At 44.3% G+C, this 20,180-nt stretch overlaps 1 protein-coding gene across 1 annotated transcript; it reads left to right on the top strand.

Moving 5' to 3' along the window:
• Positions 1-2,516: 2,516 nt before the first annotated feature.
• Positions 2,517-10,285, top strand: Qng1 (Q-nucleotide N-glycosylase 1). Its single transcript, XM_051172628.1, has 4 exons — positions 2,517-2,866; positions 3,773-4,032; positions 7,401-7,596; positions 10,031-10,285. The coding sequence occupies exons 1-4, from the start codon at positions 2,536-2,538 to the stop codon at positions 10,261-10,263; spliced, it is 1,020 nt and encodes a 339-aa protein (XP_051028585.1). The 5' UTR covers positions 2,517-2,535; the 3' UTR covers positions 10,264-10,285.
• The last annotated feature ends 9,895 nt before the right edge of the window (positions 10,286-20,180 follow it).

The raw sequence follows: 20,180 nt of genomic DNA, 5'->3' as shown, positions 1-20,180 counted from the left end.
CTCCAACCGCCTCTTAAGATTTTTTGTTTTGTTTTCTTTGTTGTTTTTCCAGACAGGGTTTGTCTGTGTAGCACTGGCTGTCCTGGACTCACTTTGTAGACCAGGCTGGCCTCGAACTCACAAAGATCTGCTTGCCTCTGCCTCCCAGTGTGCTTCCATTAAAGGCGTGCACCACTACACTGGTCCTCTCAGATTTTAATGTGAGCACTTGTCACTATAAATTTAGGAGGACTGTGCTGGCTATGTTCCAGAGGTTCTAATTGGTTGTATTCTCATTTTCATTTGTCTCTAGGAATTTTTTTCTTTTTAACTTCCTTTCTGATTTCTTGGATGATCACTGTCCAAAAACATTTTGAATCTGGATCTTGTTGTTGCTGAAATTTTGTGTTCAGTGATACTAGTTTTGGAGAAGGTTTCATATCCTGATGAGAAAATACGTATTTGCTATTTGTTGGGTGGGTTGTTCTGTATATATCTGTTAATTCAGTTGAAGCATAGAGTATTTTGTTTTGTTTTTTTTTTTCTTGAGACAGGGTCTCTCTGTGTAGCCTTGGCTGTCCTGGACTCACTTTGTAGACCAGGCTGGCCTCGAACACACAGTGATCCACCTGCCTCTGCCTCCCAAGTGCTGGGATTAAAGACGTGCGCCGCCACCACCGCCCGGCCTGCATAGAGTATTTTAGCTCTGATGTTATTTGCTTAGTTTTAACTTGGGAGACTTAACTATAAGAGTAGGGTTTTGAAGTCCCCACTATTTCTGTGTTAATACCTATGAAGCAATGTATGCCTCAAATTATGTTATGAAATTAAGGACTTCAATAGTGTATAAAATATTTCTTTTGATGAATCATTCCTTCATAATATGTAGTATCCCTTTTTATATTTTCTAATTAGCGTTGGCATTTACTTTATCAAATATTTGCATATACATATATATATGCATAATCTTTCCTAGCTGAATGTGTTTTAGGACACAACTTATTATTGGCTCTTGTATTCCCTACTGAATTCTATCAAACTTTCAAGGAAGAACTCATACCAATTCTTAAATTGTTCCACAAAATAGAAAATAAAGGAACAACTAAAAAGAAAACTAATTTCAGACTAATTTCTCCCCGCCCCCCCCCCCTCTGTTTATCAAGACAGGATTTGTCGTCTCTGTAGCCCTGACTGTCCTAGATTTGCTTTGTAGACTAAGCTGGCCTCTGCCTCCCTAGTCCTAGGATTATGGTCGTGTGCCACCACACCTGGCCTTAATTCTTCTCTTTAATGAACTTAAACACAAAAATCCAACAAAATATGTGCAAACGTAATTTAGGAACACATTAAGAAGATCATATATTACGACCAAATGGGTTTTACTATGGATAGGCAAATTTGCCTCAACATAATGTAAGTAGATTAAACATAATGCACTATAATAAACAAGGCTTTTCGACAAAGTTGAACGTGCCTTTGTGATAAAAGTCTTGGAGATGCTAGGAATAAATGAACTGATCATACCCGAAAATAATAGAGGCTATATACAACAAACAGAGCCAACAGTAAATGGAGACAGCAGTTCTCCTAAAATCAGAAACGAGACAAGGCTGTCCATTCTCCCCACTTACTTCAGATCGTGCCCGAAGTCTTACCTATGGAAGTTAGACCAAAGAAGGCGATAAAAGGAAAAAAAGAAAAAGAAAAAGAAAGAAAGAAATCAATTCCTGTTCGTATGTAACGTGATTCTATAACCCAAGCCTGAACCCTAGAACCTGCACGGCCGCTTACAATCTCTCTTACTCCAGTTCCAAGGGCTCCATCGCCCTCTTCTGGCCTCTGCACAAAAATATCAACCTAAGCCATTGGTTGGGGGACGCGGCGGGGGGCGGGGCGGGGGGGGGGGCCTCACCATTGAGTCATTTCCCTTTACTTGCAAACCTGGAATCACAGTCGTTCCTGTCAGGAGCAGGAAATTCAGTGATTGACTGCAAAATCAGATACAAGGTTTAACAATACCCTTTAATCCCAGCACTCTGGAAGACAGGGGCAGCCCAATCGCTGACTTCAAGGCCAGCCTGGTCTACAACGCGAGTCCAGGACAGCCAGAGCTACACAGAAAAACCAACCAACCAAACAGACAAACAAACAAAGAATAGAACAATACTGTTCCTTTATCTACTCAGTCAATATTCCAATCAATCCTAACATCCATTTGGCCTCTGGGGTGTGGGCACAGAGGCCCTCCCGGTAGTGTGCGGTACAGCCCAGTAGCCCGCGCTCTGGCTGCCGGAGAAGGCCTGTCTACACCTCGCCTCCGGGTGGCGCCGGGCAGCAGATGAGTCTCCACGACCTGCGCGATGGCAAGCCTTCCTCAAAGACAAGAGTGCGACCGGGGCACGACGATAAACACGAGGGGGGCCGACCCAGGAGCCACTGAGGCCGGCCGGAAGCCTTGCGGAGCAACTTCCGGACCTCAGACCCGGAAGCGGGCCCGAGGTGGGCGTGGCCGCAGCCAAGGCTCAAAGTTCGAAGTGGCGTGAGGGCGAGGGCACCATGGACGCGCCGTTGCCGCCGCGCGAGTCGGCGAGGTTCGTGGCCGAGCACAGTCGCGACGTGTTCGTGGACCGCGAGGGCGTGCGCAGGGCGGCGGAGCTGCTGCTGCCCGCGGCCTCGGCTTGGCGCGTGGAGCACTGGAAGGCCCTGCACGAGCTCAACCCGCGCGGGGCGGACGAAGCTGCGCTCAACTGGGTGTTTGTGGCGGACTCGCTCAACTTCTCCTTCTGGGCGGAGCAGGAGCAGCACAAGTGTGAGGTGCGCTACGGCGGGACAGCGTACACGGGCTACTGGGCCCTGTGCGCCGCCATTAACCGCGCGCTGGACCAAGGTGGGTGCCGCCCCTCGTACCTGCTGCTGCCCGGTGTGCCGCGGGCACCATCTGGAGGTGCCTAAAGCAAAAGCCGGGCACAAGCAATATATGTCAATCAGCGGAGGTGGCAGAGCCAGTTTTCTTTAAAAAAAAAAAAAAAAAAAAAAATGTCACTTTAAGTTGGGCGTATTTAGGCAGGAGGATCACTATGGAGTCTAGGCAAGCCTTGAGCTACGTACTTTCAAGCCAGTCTCATAGCGGAAAACCACAGAAAAACAAGTGAAAAATGAACACCACCTGAAGAACAGGACAGATTATAGAATGTTTTATGCAAGGAAAGTATTCGTGTCACATTACTGTCCTCAGTAGCGGATGAATAAATACACAAGTGTGGGGGTGCGGGGGGAGGGGTTACTTAATATTGTTGTGCACCGTTGATGTGTGTCTGGAGCACTTGTGTGGCAATTTATTTATTTATTTATTTATTTATTTATTTATTTATTTATTTTGGTATGGGTGTTTCGCCTGCGTGCACCCATGTGCATGCAGTGCCCACCGAAGCCAAAGAGGGTGTCAATCCCTAGGATTGCATCCAGTTACAGAAGGTTGTGAACCACCATGTGTGCTGAGAATCGAACCCAAGTCCTCTGGAAGAATGACCAGTGCATGTACCCGCCTCCTGAACCACAACAACAACCCTAATTTTTATTTATTTTTTTTTTTTTTAAAGACTCCTGACTAAGTAGTCCTGGCCTGTGTAGAATTCAGACTACGCTGGTCTTGAGCTCACGGGGATGCTATCCAGCTGCCTCTGCCTCCTGAGTACTCAGATTAGACCAGCACCCCACATTGCGTCTTCTTTAACACGAATTTGATCTCATATTATTTGCAACTTCTAAAAATCTCTGAATGTTCTCTTTAAAGGGATACCAGTAACAAGCGCCTCCTACTGTGCCACTGTGACCCTTGATCAGGTTCGGAATATATTTCGTTCAGACACAGCCGTGCCCATGCCCTTAATAGAAGAGAGGCATCGGATTCTCAACGAAACTGGGAAGATTCTGCTGGAGAAATTTGGAGGCTCTTTTCTTAATTGTGTCCAGAAAAGTGAAAAAAGTGCGCAGAAGTTAATGCACCTGGTTGTTGAAAATTTTCCTTCTTACAGAGACGAGACACAGTTTGAGGTGAGCTTGTTGCTGGGGGATTTTAGAAGTCATAATAACCCTGAGTCAACGCTCTCTCTTTCCGGAGCAGTTTTTAAGGCTAGTAGCTTAAAATTTGAAGTTCATTTTACTGTAATAACAAAATTTGTGCTTCAAATCCATTACTTTTTATGTTTTTCAGTCAGAGATTTCTTTATTTTGTCTTTTATTCTCTTAAAAGGTTTCAGCCCTCCATAGAATGCTGTCACTTGAGGATAAAAGGCACAAAAAGTTCACAAAGTTGGATGAGAATCAAAAGTGTAGAATGTACACCGATTTTTTTCTAGGAAAACTATTTTTCTTGAAAAGCTCGGTCTATGTTCTTTCTTACACACTGTTCTTTTATAATAATTTGTTTCATGGCACAGAACAATCAGATGGATGCACTTTTAAAATGATTAGCATTAGCTCTGTGCTCCGAGCAGACACCTTTCATCCTTTTGGAATCCTTGTCACTGAATGTTTCCTGGGTTTGATTTATTTGTTTCATGGGTATGAGCTGTGGGCTCTGTTGCCCTGCCCCCACCCACCCCCAGGGACTCCCCCTCTGGAACTGTAAACCCCAATACTTTCTTCCTTTTCTACCTAGCTGCTGGTTGTGGTAGTTGTCACAGAAACAGGAAAACAACTGACACCCCTCCGCCCACCCCACCCCCCAGTTTCTTTTCTTTTTTTAGATGGGTTTATTTTGTGCATGAATTTTGCTTGCCTGTGTATATGTGTGACGTATACATACCTAGAACCCACGGAGTTCCAAAGAGGGTGTTGCATTCTCAGGAACAGGAGGTAGGAATGGCCGTGAACCACCCATGTGGATGCTGGGAACCAGCTTCCTCCCACCACAGATTCCTTAATAGTGACATTAGAAACGTTAATCTCATAAAAGTAGGTCTGAACCGATGGTAACAGGTAAACCCTAAGGTTAGGAAATAGGCTATTTCTCATTATGATGGAATATTTTTATATGATATCATTTTCTGGGTGTTTAAATTTTACTTAGGTTTTTTACATTTCAGTGTGTGTGTGTGTGTGTGTGTGTGTGTGTGTGTGTGTGTGTTGATCTGAAGGCAGCACAAGACTGCCACACTGGCTGTAGCTTGGGCATAAGAGACCTCAAAGGCTGCCCCAAACACCTCCTCAAGTAAGTCCACGCCTAATAGTGCTCTTCATATGGGCCAAGCAGTCAAGCACATGAGTCTATGGAGGCCATTCCTATTCAAAGCAGCACAGGCATTAAGGCTAGGAATAGATTTTAATTACCAATATGTTCCTGTACTCTAAACTGATGTGCATTTGAGGCACTTGGGGGAGGGGCTTAGGGTAGGTGGGGCTGCAGAGGTCCAGGTACTTCTCAGCAGGGCTAATTTCCCTAACTTCATCTTTGCTAAAAATGACACTTTACTCCCCAGACCTGGGGATTAAACCTGGGACTTCCCAGCACTGGGAGGCAGAGGTAGGTGAATCGCTGTGAGTTTGAGACCAGCATGGTCTACAGAATGAGTCCAGGATGCCAAGGCTACACAGAGAAACCAAAAACTAAACACCAAACCAAACAGGCAAAACCCTGGGACTTCATGCATGCTAGACAAGTATTCACTATGCTATAGCTCCAATGTGTTAGTCTTCTTTAGTTAAATTAATCCACATCTGCCAGGCATGGTGGTGCACGCCTTTAATCCCAGCAATCTGGGAGGCAGAGGTTGGTGGATCTCTGTGAGTTGAAGTCCAGCCTGATCTACAAAGCAAGTCCAAGACAGCCAGGGCTACACAGAGAAACCCTGTCTCAACACCACCCCCACCCCCACCCCGATGACCCGCTGGTAAATAATATACACATCCTTATTCTGTGTTTAAATATAATTGACAGCTTCATTGCATAGACTACATACTGACTTTTCCTATTGCCCAGTGATTTGATAAGTCCTGGCTTACTGTTCCGTTACCTCTTTATTTCTATAAAGTAAATTAAGAACCAGGTGCGGTGGTGCACGCCTTTAATCCCAGCACTTGGGAGGCAGAGAGAGGAGGATCTCTGTGGGTTCGAGGCTAGCCTAGTCTACAGAGTGAGTCCCAGACAGCCAAGGCTCTGATAGACAGAGACACCCTGTCTCAATAAATAAATAAATAAATAAATAAATAAATAAATAAATTTGAATATATTATTTGAAAGGAAACAGTTTAAATATCAGTGTTGTGATTTTTTTTTTCAGTCAGAAGCCCAGAGACAGTTATGTTATTTTATGCGTTAATGTGACTTGTGCTTCAATGAGATGAGAGCCCTCTTTTTACTGGGTTGAAACTGAGCTCAGAACAAGTACTTAACCGCTGGCCTTTAACCCCAGCACAGATAAGCTTGTTTTCAGTTAAAGGATTTTTAAAAAGCGATGCTATTTACATATAAAAATCATAACTAGCTGGGTTATAGAGCATTGGCACATTTATGAATAATACTGAAAATGAGTGCTAGAGGCTAGAGAGGTGGCTCAGAGGTTAAGAGCACTGACTGCTCTTCCAGAGGTCCTGAGTTCAACTCCCAGCAACCAAGCGGTGGCTCACAACCATCTGTATAATATGATCTGATGCCCTCTTCTGCCCTGCAGGCAGGTGTACATGCAGGCAGAGCACTATATACATAATAAATACTTTTTTTAAAAAAAAGGAGCACTTACTAGTCCTCCTCCAGAGAACCAGACTTTGATTCCAGCACCCATGGCAACTCACCACCTCCTGTGACTCCAATTCCAGGAGATCGGATGCCTCTGACTTCTGCAGGCACCCGTACATGTGTCACGCAGACATACATGTATGAAAATGATTAATAATAAAAGGGTCTAGGGATACAGCTTAGTTGGTGAATGCTTGCCTTGCACTCAGGAAGCCCTGGGTTTGAACCTGAGTCCTGGGGGCTTGGGAGGACGGAGGGAGGAATAAAGAAAATGGCTCCTGAGTATTGTGTGGTATCAAGACTAAATGTTTGGTGTACCTTGAAAAAAAATTGTAGTGATAATGTTTATGAGATACTTTTTAAAAGTTTTTTTTTGTTGTTGTTGTTGTTGCCAGGCATGGTAGCACACACCTTTAATCCCAGTACTCTGGAGGCAGAGGCAGGCAGATCTCTGAGTTCGAGGCCAGCCTGGTCTACAGAACAAGTTCCAGGACAGTCAGAGCTGCATAGACAGACCTTGCTCGAGAAACCAAAAAAAGAAAAATAAGAAAGAAAAGAAAAAAAATGTTTTCACGCTTAGTTGTTTTGTCTTTTGAGATGGTCTCTGTCTCCATCAAGTGCCCTTTTTAAATAGTATACATTAAGATTTCAGAAAGTACAGTGATGTGTGTTCTCCAATCGCCAGGGGAAAAGGATCTCCTTTTACAAGCGAGCACAGATTCTCGTGGCAGACACATGGAGTGTGTTGGAAGGAAAGGGAGATGGCTGCTTTGAGGACATCTCCAGCATCACCATGTTTGCTGATTACAGACTGCCTCAGGTTCTTGCTTACCTTGGAGCCCTGAAATACTCGGATGACTTACTAAAGAAGCTTCTCACAGGTTTGCAGCTCCACTTCATGTTTGCTGTGCTATGGCCAGTTGCTCAGTCTGTTTAGTTTTATTTACAAACAGCTCTCTTTTGCTTAGAAAGCAAAGCATAAGTGTAGAGATAATGTGTGCTGGGTGTGGGAGCTTCTTGCACTGAGGAGACAGAAGCAGGAGGTTAGGGAGTTCCAGAGCAGTTGGTCTACAGAGGGAGATCCTTTGATTAAAAAAAGAAGAGGGAGGGAGAGGTGGGAGCACGAGGGGTGGGGCTGTGCCATGAAAGCACACACCTTTAATCTCAGTCCTTGGAGGCAGAGAGGAAGGAGGATCTGTGAGTTCAAGGCCAGACTGGTCTACGTAGAGAGATACAGGATAGCTAGGGCTACATAGTCAGATCCTGACTAAAAAAAAAAAAAAAAAAAGTATGTATAAGAATAATGAAGCCGGATGGTAGTGCACACCTTTAATCCCAGCACTCAGGAGGCACAACCAGGTAGATCTCTAAATTTGAGACCAGCCTGTTTTACAGAGCAAGTTCGCAAGTTCCAGGACAGCCAGGACCACACAGAGAAGCCCTGTCTCAAAAACAACAACAAAGGGAATGAAAAAAAATTTGGCTGTCCTAGATCTTACTCATAGGCCAGCCTGGCCCCCAACTCACAGAGATCTGCCTGCCTCAGCCTCCACCTCCCAAGTGCTGGAATTAAAGGCTTGTGCCACCACCACCCACACAAAATGGCTTTTCCTATTTGCACTGTGAAAAGTGGATACTATTGAAAATTCAGTTTACTTGGACATTATAACTTCAGAGCTTGATAAAAATGAAACCCATGTTTGTTACGGGGAGATGTGTAAAACAGGTGTAGTGGCTACTACGTGTTACTCAAGCCCCCCGAGCTGTGTTTCCTAGGCTTACCTATGTGTGTGTCAGGGTTGGGCATAGTTGCAGGCATACATCTGGGCCTCTTACCTGCTAATTAGTAAGTTAGGTTGAGAAGTTTATGTAAAATTGACTTCTTTTTAAAAGAAAAATAACTGTGTGTCACTTTCATGTTAGTTTATTTCTTAGGTAGAGGAGTTTCTACTGCTTTTCTTTTAAGTAGTTGTTATACTTGAATTATTTTCTGTTGTGAAACAAACATAAAGTTACTATCCACCTAAGGTTCACTAGGTAAAGCCTCAGGCCGTGCTTTCTGTCTGTGTCTTCATTTGAAAATTAACAGGCTGTTAAATTGTAATGCTCATGACCTGTGTATGTGATTAATTATTGGATTAATTATTGATTAATTATCATTTATCATATATACCTATGTGGGTAAACATGTGTAGATGTGTGGGCATTCAACTGAATCGAGCCAGTCTATTTTGAGACAAGGTCTCATGTGCAGCCTGGGTGGCCTCAGGTTTTCAGCCCTTTGCCGCAGCCTCCCAGGTAGCCAGCACTGCAGACATGCACAGCCATGCCTAGCTCATGCCTGTTTCCCAATGAAGTCGCATACCCAGGTACCAAAGGTAGGTCTCCAGTGTTGTCTTCCCAGGGAAGGGAGCTCAACCCATTACTAAACAGAATGGGTAACAAATTATGCTAACATTTAATAGCTAAAACAAGAAAATTTACTCTTTCAAAGTTTCCGTGGTTCAGGAACCCAGGTTCCACCTGGCTAGGCTTCTCTGGTCAAGGTTGCAATCAGTCTAATCTAATGGGTCTGCTTAGGTGGTGGCATCTTCCTTAGGGTTACTCCCCTGATTGGCAGTATAGCAAATGATAGTTAAGTTTGAAGGAATTTATTAACAGAAAAGGAAGGCTTGGATTTCCATGCTGACCCCAGGGGCAAAAGAAGTGGAAGAAAACTGCATTGTTATGTATTCTCCTGCTGGCCAAACAACAGGGATGCCAGAGAGAGCAGCATTGCTTGAGGCTAGAGGTTAAATGTGCTTGCCATACCTCCTGTCTGGCTCCAGGTGGCCTGAATGGTCCTGCCCAGAGCCACAGTTCTTATATGGAGGAAACCCGTAAGAACACTTTCTGCTGAAACCAACTGTGTCTCTACAGTTTAGTTCTGATTCATTTCTTAAGAAGCCTTACCCCTGACCCAGCCTCATAGAGCACACCTTTAGTCCCAGCACTGGGGCGGCAGAAGCAAAGAGATCTCTATGAGTTCTAGACCAACCTGATCTACATAGTGAGCTGCAGGCCAGCTAGAGTTACTGGTGGGACTGGCTAAAAAGAAAAAGGGAAAAAAAATCTTTAAATTTAGGGCAAGGGCTATTTTGTCTTCATTTAACAAGTTTATTTGAAGAACTCCTATATGCAAAGTGTAATACTAGGTCCTGAGAGTATTGAGACAAACAAGCCAGACATAGCTTCTGTCACTGTGAATTTAACTTAATTTTACTTAAACACCTAGGTTTCTAAATCCTTTTTTTCTTTCCCTCTTAATTCTTGCAGGAGAAATGCTCTTAAATGGAGATAAACAAGAGGTGGAAATTAGAGGTTGCTCCATTTGGTGTGTTGAGCTAATCCGGGATTGTCTTCTGGAGCTTCTTGAAAAAAGGGGCGAAAAACCTCTTGGTGAGATCAACGCTGTTCTCCTGGATTATCACCTGTGGGACTATGCCCGAGACCACAGGGACGACATGAAAGGAATTCCGTTTCACCGCACACGCTGCATTTATTACTGATCCTGAATGCTAATGGATCCACTGGGAACACTTGCACTTTTAGATCACACGTCATGTGCACATTGCTTGTTTGGTTTGGTTTTCTGAGACAGGGTTTCTCTGTGTAGCCTTGGCTGCCCTGGACTGGATTTGTAGACCAGGCTGGCCTTGAACTCAGAGTTCCACCTGCCTCTGCCTCCTTGAGTGCTGGGATTACAGGTGTGTGCCACTGCACCTGGCTTTCATTTGCACAGTTTTCGTTTGTTATAAAGGATTTTTATAAAGGAGCAGTGGTGGCACATGACTTTAATCCCAGCGCTCAGGAGGCAGAGGCAGGTGGTTCTCTGTGAGTTCAAGGCCAGCCCAGTCGACAGAGTGAGTTCTGGGACAGAGAAACTCTGTCTTGAAAAACCAAAGAAAAGGAAAAAGAAAAAGATGGAAATTGTAGGAATGGGTAATTGACTGTCCAGTCTCTGTTCATCATTTTTTCTTGGCATATCTTATATATTCCCATAGTCACATTGCATAATCTTCAATGATATTATCCATAACTGTAGTTGGTAGCTTTTCTCAATTGGTAGCCATTTAGTCATTTTCTTCTTTTTCTTTTATGGTCCCTGGATCAGCCCTGTGTATGCCAGGCAAGTGCTCTAACACTGAGTCACACTCCCAGATTAGTTATTTTCTCTATGCGATAATAATTTTATATTAAATAGAGATAATCTTTGGTATATTGCTTTTATAAAAATCAATTGTGAATGCTTAGTATGGTGGCACACACATGTAATCCCAGTACCCAGCAGGTGGAAGCAGAGGACCGTGAGTTCTAGGCCATCCTGGACCACTTAGAACACAAGAATAAGGGCTAAAGAGATGCTTCTCCAGTTCAGAGCATTTCCTTCTCTTGTAGAGGACATGAGTTTGGTTCCCAGCATGCACACTGACACTAACAGCTGCCAGTAACTCTAGCTCCAAGAGAGATCCAGTGCTCTCTGCTGGCCTCCACTGTCTGTCTGTCTCTCTCTCTCTCTCTCTCTTACACACACACACACACACACACACACACACACACACACACACACACGTAAAATAAAAGGTCTTTTTTAAAAAACGTGGTGGGGGTGGGGGGAAGCCTATGAATGCGATGCAGTTGGTGGGGTGCTTGGCTACCATGCCAAAGGTCCTGAGTTCCGCTTCCAGCACTGTGTAGAACCAGTGTGTGATCCTGCATGCCTGTCATCACAGCACTGAGGTGACAGAGTCAGGAGAGTCAGATGTGACCGAATCAGCTTCACATGATGAACAGCCAACCTAGAATGTTTATGACCTTGTATTATTTTTTTGTTTGTTTGGTTGGTTGGTTTTGGAGTTTTTTGGTTGATTGTTTTGGTTTTTCAAGACAGGGTCTCTCTGTGTAGCCGTGGATATCCTGAACTTGATTTGTAGACCAGGCTGGCCTTGAACTCACAGTGATCCTCCTGCCTCTGCCTCCTGAGTGCTGGGATTAAAGGTGTGTGCCACCACTCCCAGCTACCTGCTATCTTGTATTATTTTTAATACAGTATTTTAATTAAACCGTCAAGAATTTCATACACTGTACTTTGATCATATTTACCCCTAACTCTTCCCAGATTCACCCTTACCTCACCACCCTCAAGACCTTGTCTTATAAAAAGTAAAAAAGATCAATCATGGCATTTTATTTTGTGTTTTTTGTTGGTAGTAGTGAGTTTTGAACATAATGGCTTCTCAGTTTTGAATATCTATTAGCCTAAGTATTTTTAGACTTTGTTGGAATTGAATTAAGATCTTTAAAACTTTTCTTAACCGTGGAATGAGATATATCATTAAGATAGAATTTGCCGCTGGGCGGTGGTGCTGCATGCCTTTAATCCCAGCACCCCAGAGGCAGGGACAGATGGATTTCTGAGTTCCAGGCCAGCCTGGTCTACAAGGTGAGTTCCAGAACAGCCACGGAGAAACCCTGTCTCAAAAAACAAAAACAAAAACAAAAACAAACAAGATAGACTATTCCAAGTGTAGATTAAAAAGGTTTATAGTAGGATAACTCACCGACTCCATTGGCGCAATTGTTCAGTGCACAGAGGTGAATACCTGCTAGCTTAGGTCCCACCTCATCCCACCTCCCCTCTGCCATTTGCAGAATTCAGAATCCAGGGCTGACTTCACCCTTTAAACTTAGCGACTGCATAAACCAAAGATAGGTGTTCTGTGTTCAAGCACGTGCTTGGGACCTGTGACAGGGATTGCATATGAACGGGTCCCCTGGCTTGAGCAGTTGACAGCTCACATAGCTGTGAGTTGCTGCGCCTGTCCCTCCTTGTGTGATTGAAGGGCAGATAATCAGGTGCCTATGCATAGATAGGTGCAGTATTTAGTCACCCTGTCTCCTTGCCTGTGGTCCTCTTGGTGAAGCAAGGTATAGCTCTGTCAGGAACGACACAAGAAACTGTCTTCCGCTAAGGGGTGTTCTGTCAAAGCATAGCAGCTGAGACGATAGTAACCTTTGTATTTATTCCATTCAATCTTGGGAATGGAACCCAGGACATACTTGGCAAGCATTCTGCCACAGAGCCACACCCTCACCCTAACTGTAGCCAATTTGAGGACCTGGGACCCACCAGTTCCTGTTCTGCCTCTTCTGTCTGTGAACTTTGTGCTTGAGATAAGAACGTGTTACATTTCCAACTGGTTTTCTTCTTAATTTTTTTTGTTTGTTTGTTTGATTTCTTTTTTTTTTTTTTTTTTTTTTTTTTTTTTTTTTTTTTTTTTCTTTTCCCCTTCGAGAAAGGCTTTCTCTGTGTAACTTTCCTGACTATCCTAGGCTTGCTTTGTAGAGCAGGCTGGCCTTGAACTCAGATCTACCTACCTCTGCCTCCTGAGTGCTGGGATTAAAGGCATGTGCCACTGTGCCCAGCTCTCATAATTTTGTTCTTTATTGTGCATTTGCACATGTGCACATGCATGCCATGGCACATGAATGGAATCAGAGGGTAAGGTGCAGGTGTTGAGTCTCTCCTACCACGGTTTGTGTCCCGGTGATCTAACTGTAGTCATCAGGCTTGGCAGCACGCACCTTCATTGGCTGAGCCATCTTACCAACCCTCAATTAGTTTTCTGTAACATACTCAGAAGCACCATAACTGATTAGCTTTCAACTTTGGGCACCTGCAACCCTTCTACACTCTTCCTTAGCACCTCTGTCTTTGAGGTAGCGTCTCATTCTGCAGAGAAGGCTGGCTTCAAACTCACAGAGGTCCACCTGCCTCTGCCTTCTGAGTGCAGCGATTGAAGGTGTGCGCCGTCACGCCCAATATAAATACCTTAAAAATATCTTAACAATGTGCGTGTGCATGCTTGTATGAGTTTCTGTGCACCATGTGCGTGCAAGAGCCTGCAGAGACCAGAATTACAGGAGGTTACAAGTGGCCAGGTGTGGGTGCCAGAACCAAATCTGAGTCCTCTAAGAATGAGTAAGCACTCTGAACTGCTTCTGGCTCTTGGGGAAAGTAGTTTTCACTAGTGCTGGCTCTGACTGCACAGTACCACTTGCTCTGATGTTGCTACATCAGCACAGAGGGCACGCTGTTTCCAGGCTGCTTTCAGAAACTCGTTTTCTCTACACTACAAATGCAGTTGTGCATTTGAAAGCCAGGCTACTGAACGCTACGGCGATGTATTCTTGAGTATCAGAATTCTAGAGCAGATGCAGGAGGATGACTGTGAGTTTGAGGCTGGCCTGTGCTGTGTAATGAACGCTACTGTAACCCAGCCTGGACCACGGTATAAAGCCCTATCCAAATAGTAACAACAAAAAGTAAGCCTATGGGGAATGCAAAATTTCATTTTTCAGGTGGTTACCTCCAAGACAAACTATTAGTTTAATTTTTATAATTTAAAGAGCAGCTGTACAGCCCCCATCACTTTCTCTTCATTCCATTCCACTGTTGTCAAGATGGACTAAAGTTTATCTCCTAAAACTGGAATTCTGGACAGCTATGAGTCACCATGTGCATGCTGGGAATTGAACCCAGGTCCTATGCAAGAACAAGTGCTCTTAACTGCTAAGCCACCTCTCTAGCTCTAGTTCAATTAAGTTTGATGAAGCCTGGGTTAAAATGAAATAATAAGTGATGAGGCAAGAGAGATGGCTTATCAGTTAAGAGCGCTGGCTGCTCTTGCACAGGACTGTGTTCTGTTCCCAGCACCCACATGGTGGCTTACAGGTGTTGGAGGAGGGTCTTGTGCACTGGATTTTCAGATGCTGATTTCAGTGCCCTGAGATCTGGTTGCCATCCAGACAAGCACGGTCTCGCATACACCTGTCCTTGTGTAAACCTTGTTCCACCTAATTTAAAGTTGAGTGGTTAGTAAAGATGCTGAAGCCTGTGACTTGGCAGAAGAGGGGTAGGCAGAATTTAGGTTTCCCAGCTTGGGGTTGGGGTTGGGAGACCACGAGGCACGGGGAGGGTAGGAGAAGGAGCAGAAGATGGAGAAAGAGGACATGGCCTGATGGAGCAGGTCCAGCCCAGAGCGGATGAGTAACTTAGGCTGTGTAGCTGAGAGATAGCTAAATAGCTTAGTTGATACCTGCCCAGCTCCACAGTGTTAAGCATGTAAAATAAATCATAGTCTCTTTGTGTCAATTATCTTGAAAACTAGTGGGGTTTAAAAAAAAAAAAAAGACCCTGTTGTTTTATTCATTAGTATTCTACATACAACCGTCTGTGACTCCACTTCTAGGTATTGGCTTCCTCAGGCATGGGGCAAATATGATACACATATATATGCAGACAAAACATCCACACACATAAAAATAAATTTTTTAAAAATTTATTCTTGTTACATCTCAATGGTTATCCCATCCCTTGTATCCTCCCATTCTTCCCTCCCTCCCATTTTCCCCTTATTCTCCTCCCCTATGACTGTGACTGAGGGGGATTTCCTCCCCCTGTATATGCTCATAGGGTATCAAGTCTCTTCTTGGTAACCTGCTGTCCTTCCTCTGAGTGCCACCAGGTCTCCGCCTCCAGGGGACATGGTCAAATGTGAGGCACCAGAGTACGTGAGAAAGTCATATCCCACTCTCAACTGTGGAGAATGTTCTGACCATTGGCTAGATCTGGGTAGGGGTTTAAAGTTTATCGCCTGTATTGTCCTTGGCTGGTGCCTTAGTTTGAGCAGGACCCCTGGGCCCAAAAAAATAAATCTTTTAAAAATAATAGGTAATAATGGTATCTGAGAAGCCGAGAAACTCTTACTTCGAGAACAAAACATAGTATTTGGAAAACAAAAATCCACAAAATTATAATTACACTAAGGAAAGAAACTATATTTGGTTTGGGCATGTTGTTAGAGACCAATCCATCACCATCAAAGTGATAAAGAGAGGAACCATTGTCCTTCCGCCCCCTCCCCAATTTCTGTACGAACACCATTTTGGATAACTGGGTAGGAGGAAACTTTTATTATAGAATAATTTGAGCTAATGAATGTAAAATGATTGTTAGGATTTGAGCATGACCTTGTGATTTAGACCCAGAGAGAGCTGCCAGAGGCATGGCCGGATTCAGGCTGTGGGATCAGGCCTCACAGTGCAGGCTGGTGTCAATAGGAGACTTCATCTGGTGGGAAAGCATGCCTGCCTACCTGCCTGCCAGGGACTGAGAAGGAACCAGGGTGGCCTCCAGCCCACAGCCTGTGTTGCCAACAAGAACGGCATGAGTTGGAAGATCATTTGAGGTAATCCTGAGGTGGCCTTGGCCCTGGTTTTCACCTCAGTTACAATCATATTGACAAAAGAAAAAGTGATAAAAATTGATGTTATAAAGGATTTGCTTACATGACATTGAGTTAAACGCGTGATACTTTTCAGGTCAAGGAGAGTTGCATCCTGATAAGCATTCCTCCACCCTAGGAATGGGCCAATTCAAGCCAGATTAGAGGTAAATGCAGGTTTGTTGGGGGCAGCTCTCACCAGTCCCAAGGAACAGACCAGAGAAGTTGCCATGCGCAAGGGAAAACAGAAACGGGGGGGGGGGGGGGCAGAGAGAAAGTGCATGCGCGGAGAGAGGGAAAGCAGAGAGTGCAAAGAGAAGGGAACAAAAATGTTCGTTTTATATAGTGAAGAGCCTCTGAGGGAGGGGAAGCCCCTGTCCCTGGGCTGGAAAGTTCAGGGTAGGTGGCGGGGTATGCCAGCCATGCCCTGTAACAGGTAGGGACTGAGGAATCCTGGGAGGACCTGGAGGCTAGGTCCACTTTGGTTCAAAAGTCACCTCAGCCTATTGTACCCGATTTGAAGACCAACACATGCTAACCCCCCTAAAGGTAAGTAGTGTGCTAACCGAACCAGGAAATGTAGGGTGCTAGGAAGTATTTGATTGGCCAACCATTAGGCCCTGGTTCCCACACTGATGACAGGCCTCTCGGGCAACTCAAACCAGCGTAACAGCTATCCGAAAAAGTGAAACACTGGTGTGCATAAAATAGTTCCAGCAATATGTACTATCTTTGCTGCGGAAAACTCCTATCTGCCCAAGTAGCCAGACCAATAGCCCCATCTTTGTTTAAGTTGTACAAAGTGTAACCTGGGGCCAGGATCTGGAAGAGATTTAAGGATGACAGTGTTTGTGGAATGCATATGCCTAAAGTGTATATAATTTAGTAAAATCTGTTGAACACACAGCTCTTCCTTGAGTGTTGGCCCAGCTAACAAAGGACTATTAAAGAGAGTGTCCTTAATTAATTGCTGAGTGTATGGAGTGATCTCTCAATAGGAAGGTGTTGCAAGCAAGAAGGTAAGTACACTCAGCTGGTGTAATTAAAATTATGTTTTATTATGCTAAGGGTCTTCATGTAAGGTTCTCACTTGATGTTCCTGTCTCCCCATTGCTGCTCACCTGTTGGGTCTAGTCTTTTTAAATTTTATTTTAATATTCATTTACTTATTTAGTATACAGTGTTTTGCCTGTATGTATGCCTGCAGACCAGAAGAGGACAGCAGATCTCATTATAGATGCTTGTGAACCACCATGTGGTTGCTGGGAATTGAACTCAGGACCTTTGGAAGAGCAGCCAAGTGCTCTTAACCTTTGAGCCATCTCTCTAGCCCCGTGTCTAGTCTTAATAGGAGCCTCCAGTTCAAGGGTCAGAATCCCAGGGGACACCCTTCAGCAGTAGGGCAGACCAGCCTGTCATCTCTCCAGTTTCTCCAGCAGTCATGAAGAAGTGAAGAGTGATACTGCTCTTGATCTCTGCTTATATACTGTCAAGTAGGTGTCATAGGAGTCTCTGCTTACAGTGTTTGTAAGAGGAACTTTTATTCACCTGTGTCAGTTGTTTCTTGGAGGCTTACTGGTGCTGTCTGCTAAACAGGCCTAGTCCTTGAATCTTCCAGCCTCTGTACGCTCTAAGCTAGGCCTAGAATGTTTTCAGTCTCTGAGATTTACTGCTTAATAAGCTCATCATTTCTTGTTCTTACTGAGCTCAAAGTAGCTGGTTCAACTCAGCTGTTCTGGCTCAAACTCCTCTCCCAGCTGACTTATTCAGTCTGACTTCTCTCTTGACCTCCGAATTGCTCTCTTGGCCTCAGACTAATTTAGCAATCTGCTTAATCTTATGGCTCCTTCTCATTCTCTGGCTCATTCCATATTCACCTGTGTTCTTTCTCTGCAACATGTCTCTCTATTACTGTCCAGGTAAAGCTGCCTCTTCAATTCTTTCTTTCTCTCTCTCTCTCTCTCTCTCTCTCTCTCTCTCTCTCTCTCTCTCTCTCTCTCTCTCTCTCTCTGCATTGTGCCTTAAGTAGCTTCCCTTTCCTCTCTCATGAGAGTTGGGCATATCCTATTCTATCAAATCTTTCTCTGTTATTTTTCAACCACTCAATTATATATCACTTTCAACTATGGGTCTTCCTTCTACAAACTGACTTTACTTTCATTGTTTGGAATTAAAGGCATGTACCACGATGCCTAGACCTAAGTTTTTCTTTACCTGATACTTGCTCTATACCAGGCTGGCCTTAAACTCAGATCTACTTGCCTCTGTCTTCTGGATTAAAGACATGTTTGTAATCCAGCTGGATCACACAGACCTAGATGGTCTTTGGATGTGATCTCTTGCTAGAACAGCCATGTTCTGAACTAAAATTCCTCTAAAATTTCCTTTCTGCTTAAGCAAAAAATTGTACACAGTTTAAGTTTTACAATAGAAACACTTATCAAACCCATAATCCTAACAATGCAAATGTCCTTATGAAGATCCACTCAGCCATTGATGTGATGGTCCTCCATAATTGCAGTCCTGATCATCTGTCCTTCAGCAACAGTCCATTTCAGCATCAAGTCTGTCTGTCTGATGAACTGTCTGTCCCTCCTCAGCTGGTTTGTTAAAGTGTCTCCATGCAAGGGGATCTGCTTTCTGCACCATTTGCATTGCTGTCTTTCTGTGTCTCATCCTTGAGTCATGCCTTTCATTTGGAAGCTTCTCTTATTTGGATGGAATCGTTATCAATTTTTATGCAGCCCATAGTCTTTCATCACCTATGGAAATAGAGGCAAACCCTCTTCCCCAGTGTAACATCTTCCCTGAATTCCATTCTGATGCTAAACATCTTTAAAATGTACAGGTTGATCTAATTCAGTAGTGTCTGGTTATCTTGAGTAAGTGGTGTCACTGGATTCTGGCTATCAGGTACAGCACTGGGTGTATTAGAGTTCCTGACTAAGCTTTTCTGTGTGTAAAGGGCATCATCATCATCATCACAGGAGACATTCTATTATATTATCAGGGACTTTTCGCCCTTTAATTTGATTTATGCTCTAGACCAGTGATTTTCAACCTTCCTAATGCTGCAACTCTTTTATATAGTTCTTCGGGTTGTGGTGACCCCCCCCCCAAACCATAAAATTATTTTCATTGCTATTTCATAACTGTAATTTTGCTACTATTATGAATTGTAACTATCTGTGTTTCCTGAAGGTCTTAGGTGACCCCTGTGAAAGGGTCATTCTACCCCCAAAGGGTTTCGACCCATGGGTTGAAAACCGCTGCTCTAGACAGATCGCTAGAGAGAGCATAGAACCTGTGTGGGGGTCCTGGATCAAGACTCGGGTGGACCATTCCTAGGTTCCAGACTCAAACTGTAAGTACTGTATGTTGTTTCAAAGTCACCAATTTTCAGGGTGATTTGTTGCTCTGCGGTGAGTACTAAATACAATAGGTGGCTAATGTGTCAGTCATCTTCTGTCACTGTAGCATAACACTTGTGGTGGTTTGCCTTGTGTTGGCCCAGAGAGGAGTGTGATCATTGCCAGCTGCAGATAGTTCAATTCTGGGGACTCTGAGAGATAACACATGCCAGAGCCTTGGGTGGGGACTCTGAGGAAGAAGGAGGCTGCTCCTCCTCCTGCTGCTCCTGGTTGCTGTTGATGGTGTTTAATGGGGAGAAGTTGGAGATGCCCTGATAACGAAGATTGGACTTGCCCCACGGAACCCAAGGACCTCAACCAGCAGGAAGCAGCTAAAGAGACTTAGGTCCCTTTCTCCCCACTAACTTTGTGTCTCTTCTCCCTGGTGTTGGGGTGTTAGAAGGAGTAAGGGGTGGAGAAGGGAGGTAGAGATATAAAGAACACAAATAATAGATTTTAAATCTGGGCATGTGGCACTCGGGCAGACAGAGGCAGGCAGATTGCTGTGAGTTCAAAGCCAGCCTGGTTTACAAAGGGAATCCAGGACAGCCAAGGCTACACAGAGAAACCCTGTCTTGAAAAACAAAACAAAACAAAAATGTAAAAATGCCAACAGTCCAGCTTCATCCCCTCCACTTGCAACTTGTGGCTCATGTGTGAGCACTCAGCTACTGCTCCACTGGCTGCCTGCCACTGTGCTCCCTGCACAGTAATAATGGACACTGTAAG

The sequence above is a fragment of the Acomys russatus genome, chromosome 3, assembly GCF_903995435.1.
Source record: "Acomys russatus chromosome 3, mAcoRus1.1, whole genome shotgun sequence".
Classification (NCBI taxonomy): Eukaryota; Metazoa; Chordata; class Mammalia; order Rodentia; family Muridae; genus Acomys; species Acomys russatus.
Note: the sequence above shows the minus strand (reverse complement) of the source record. Positions and strands in the feature narration are given on the sequence as shown.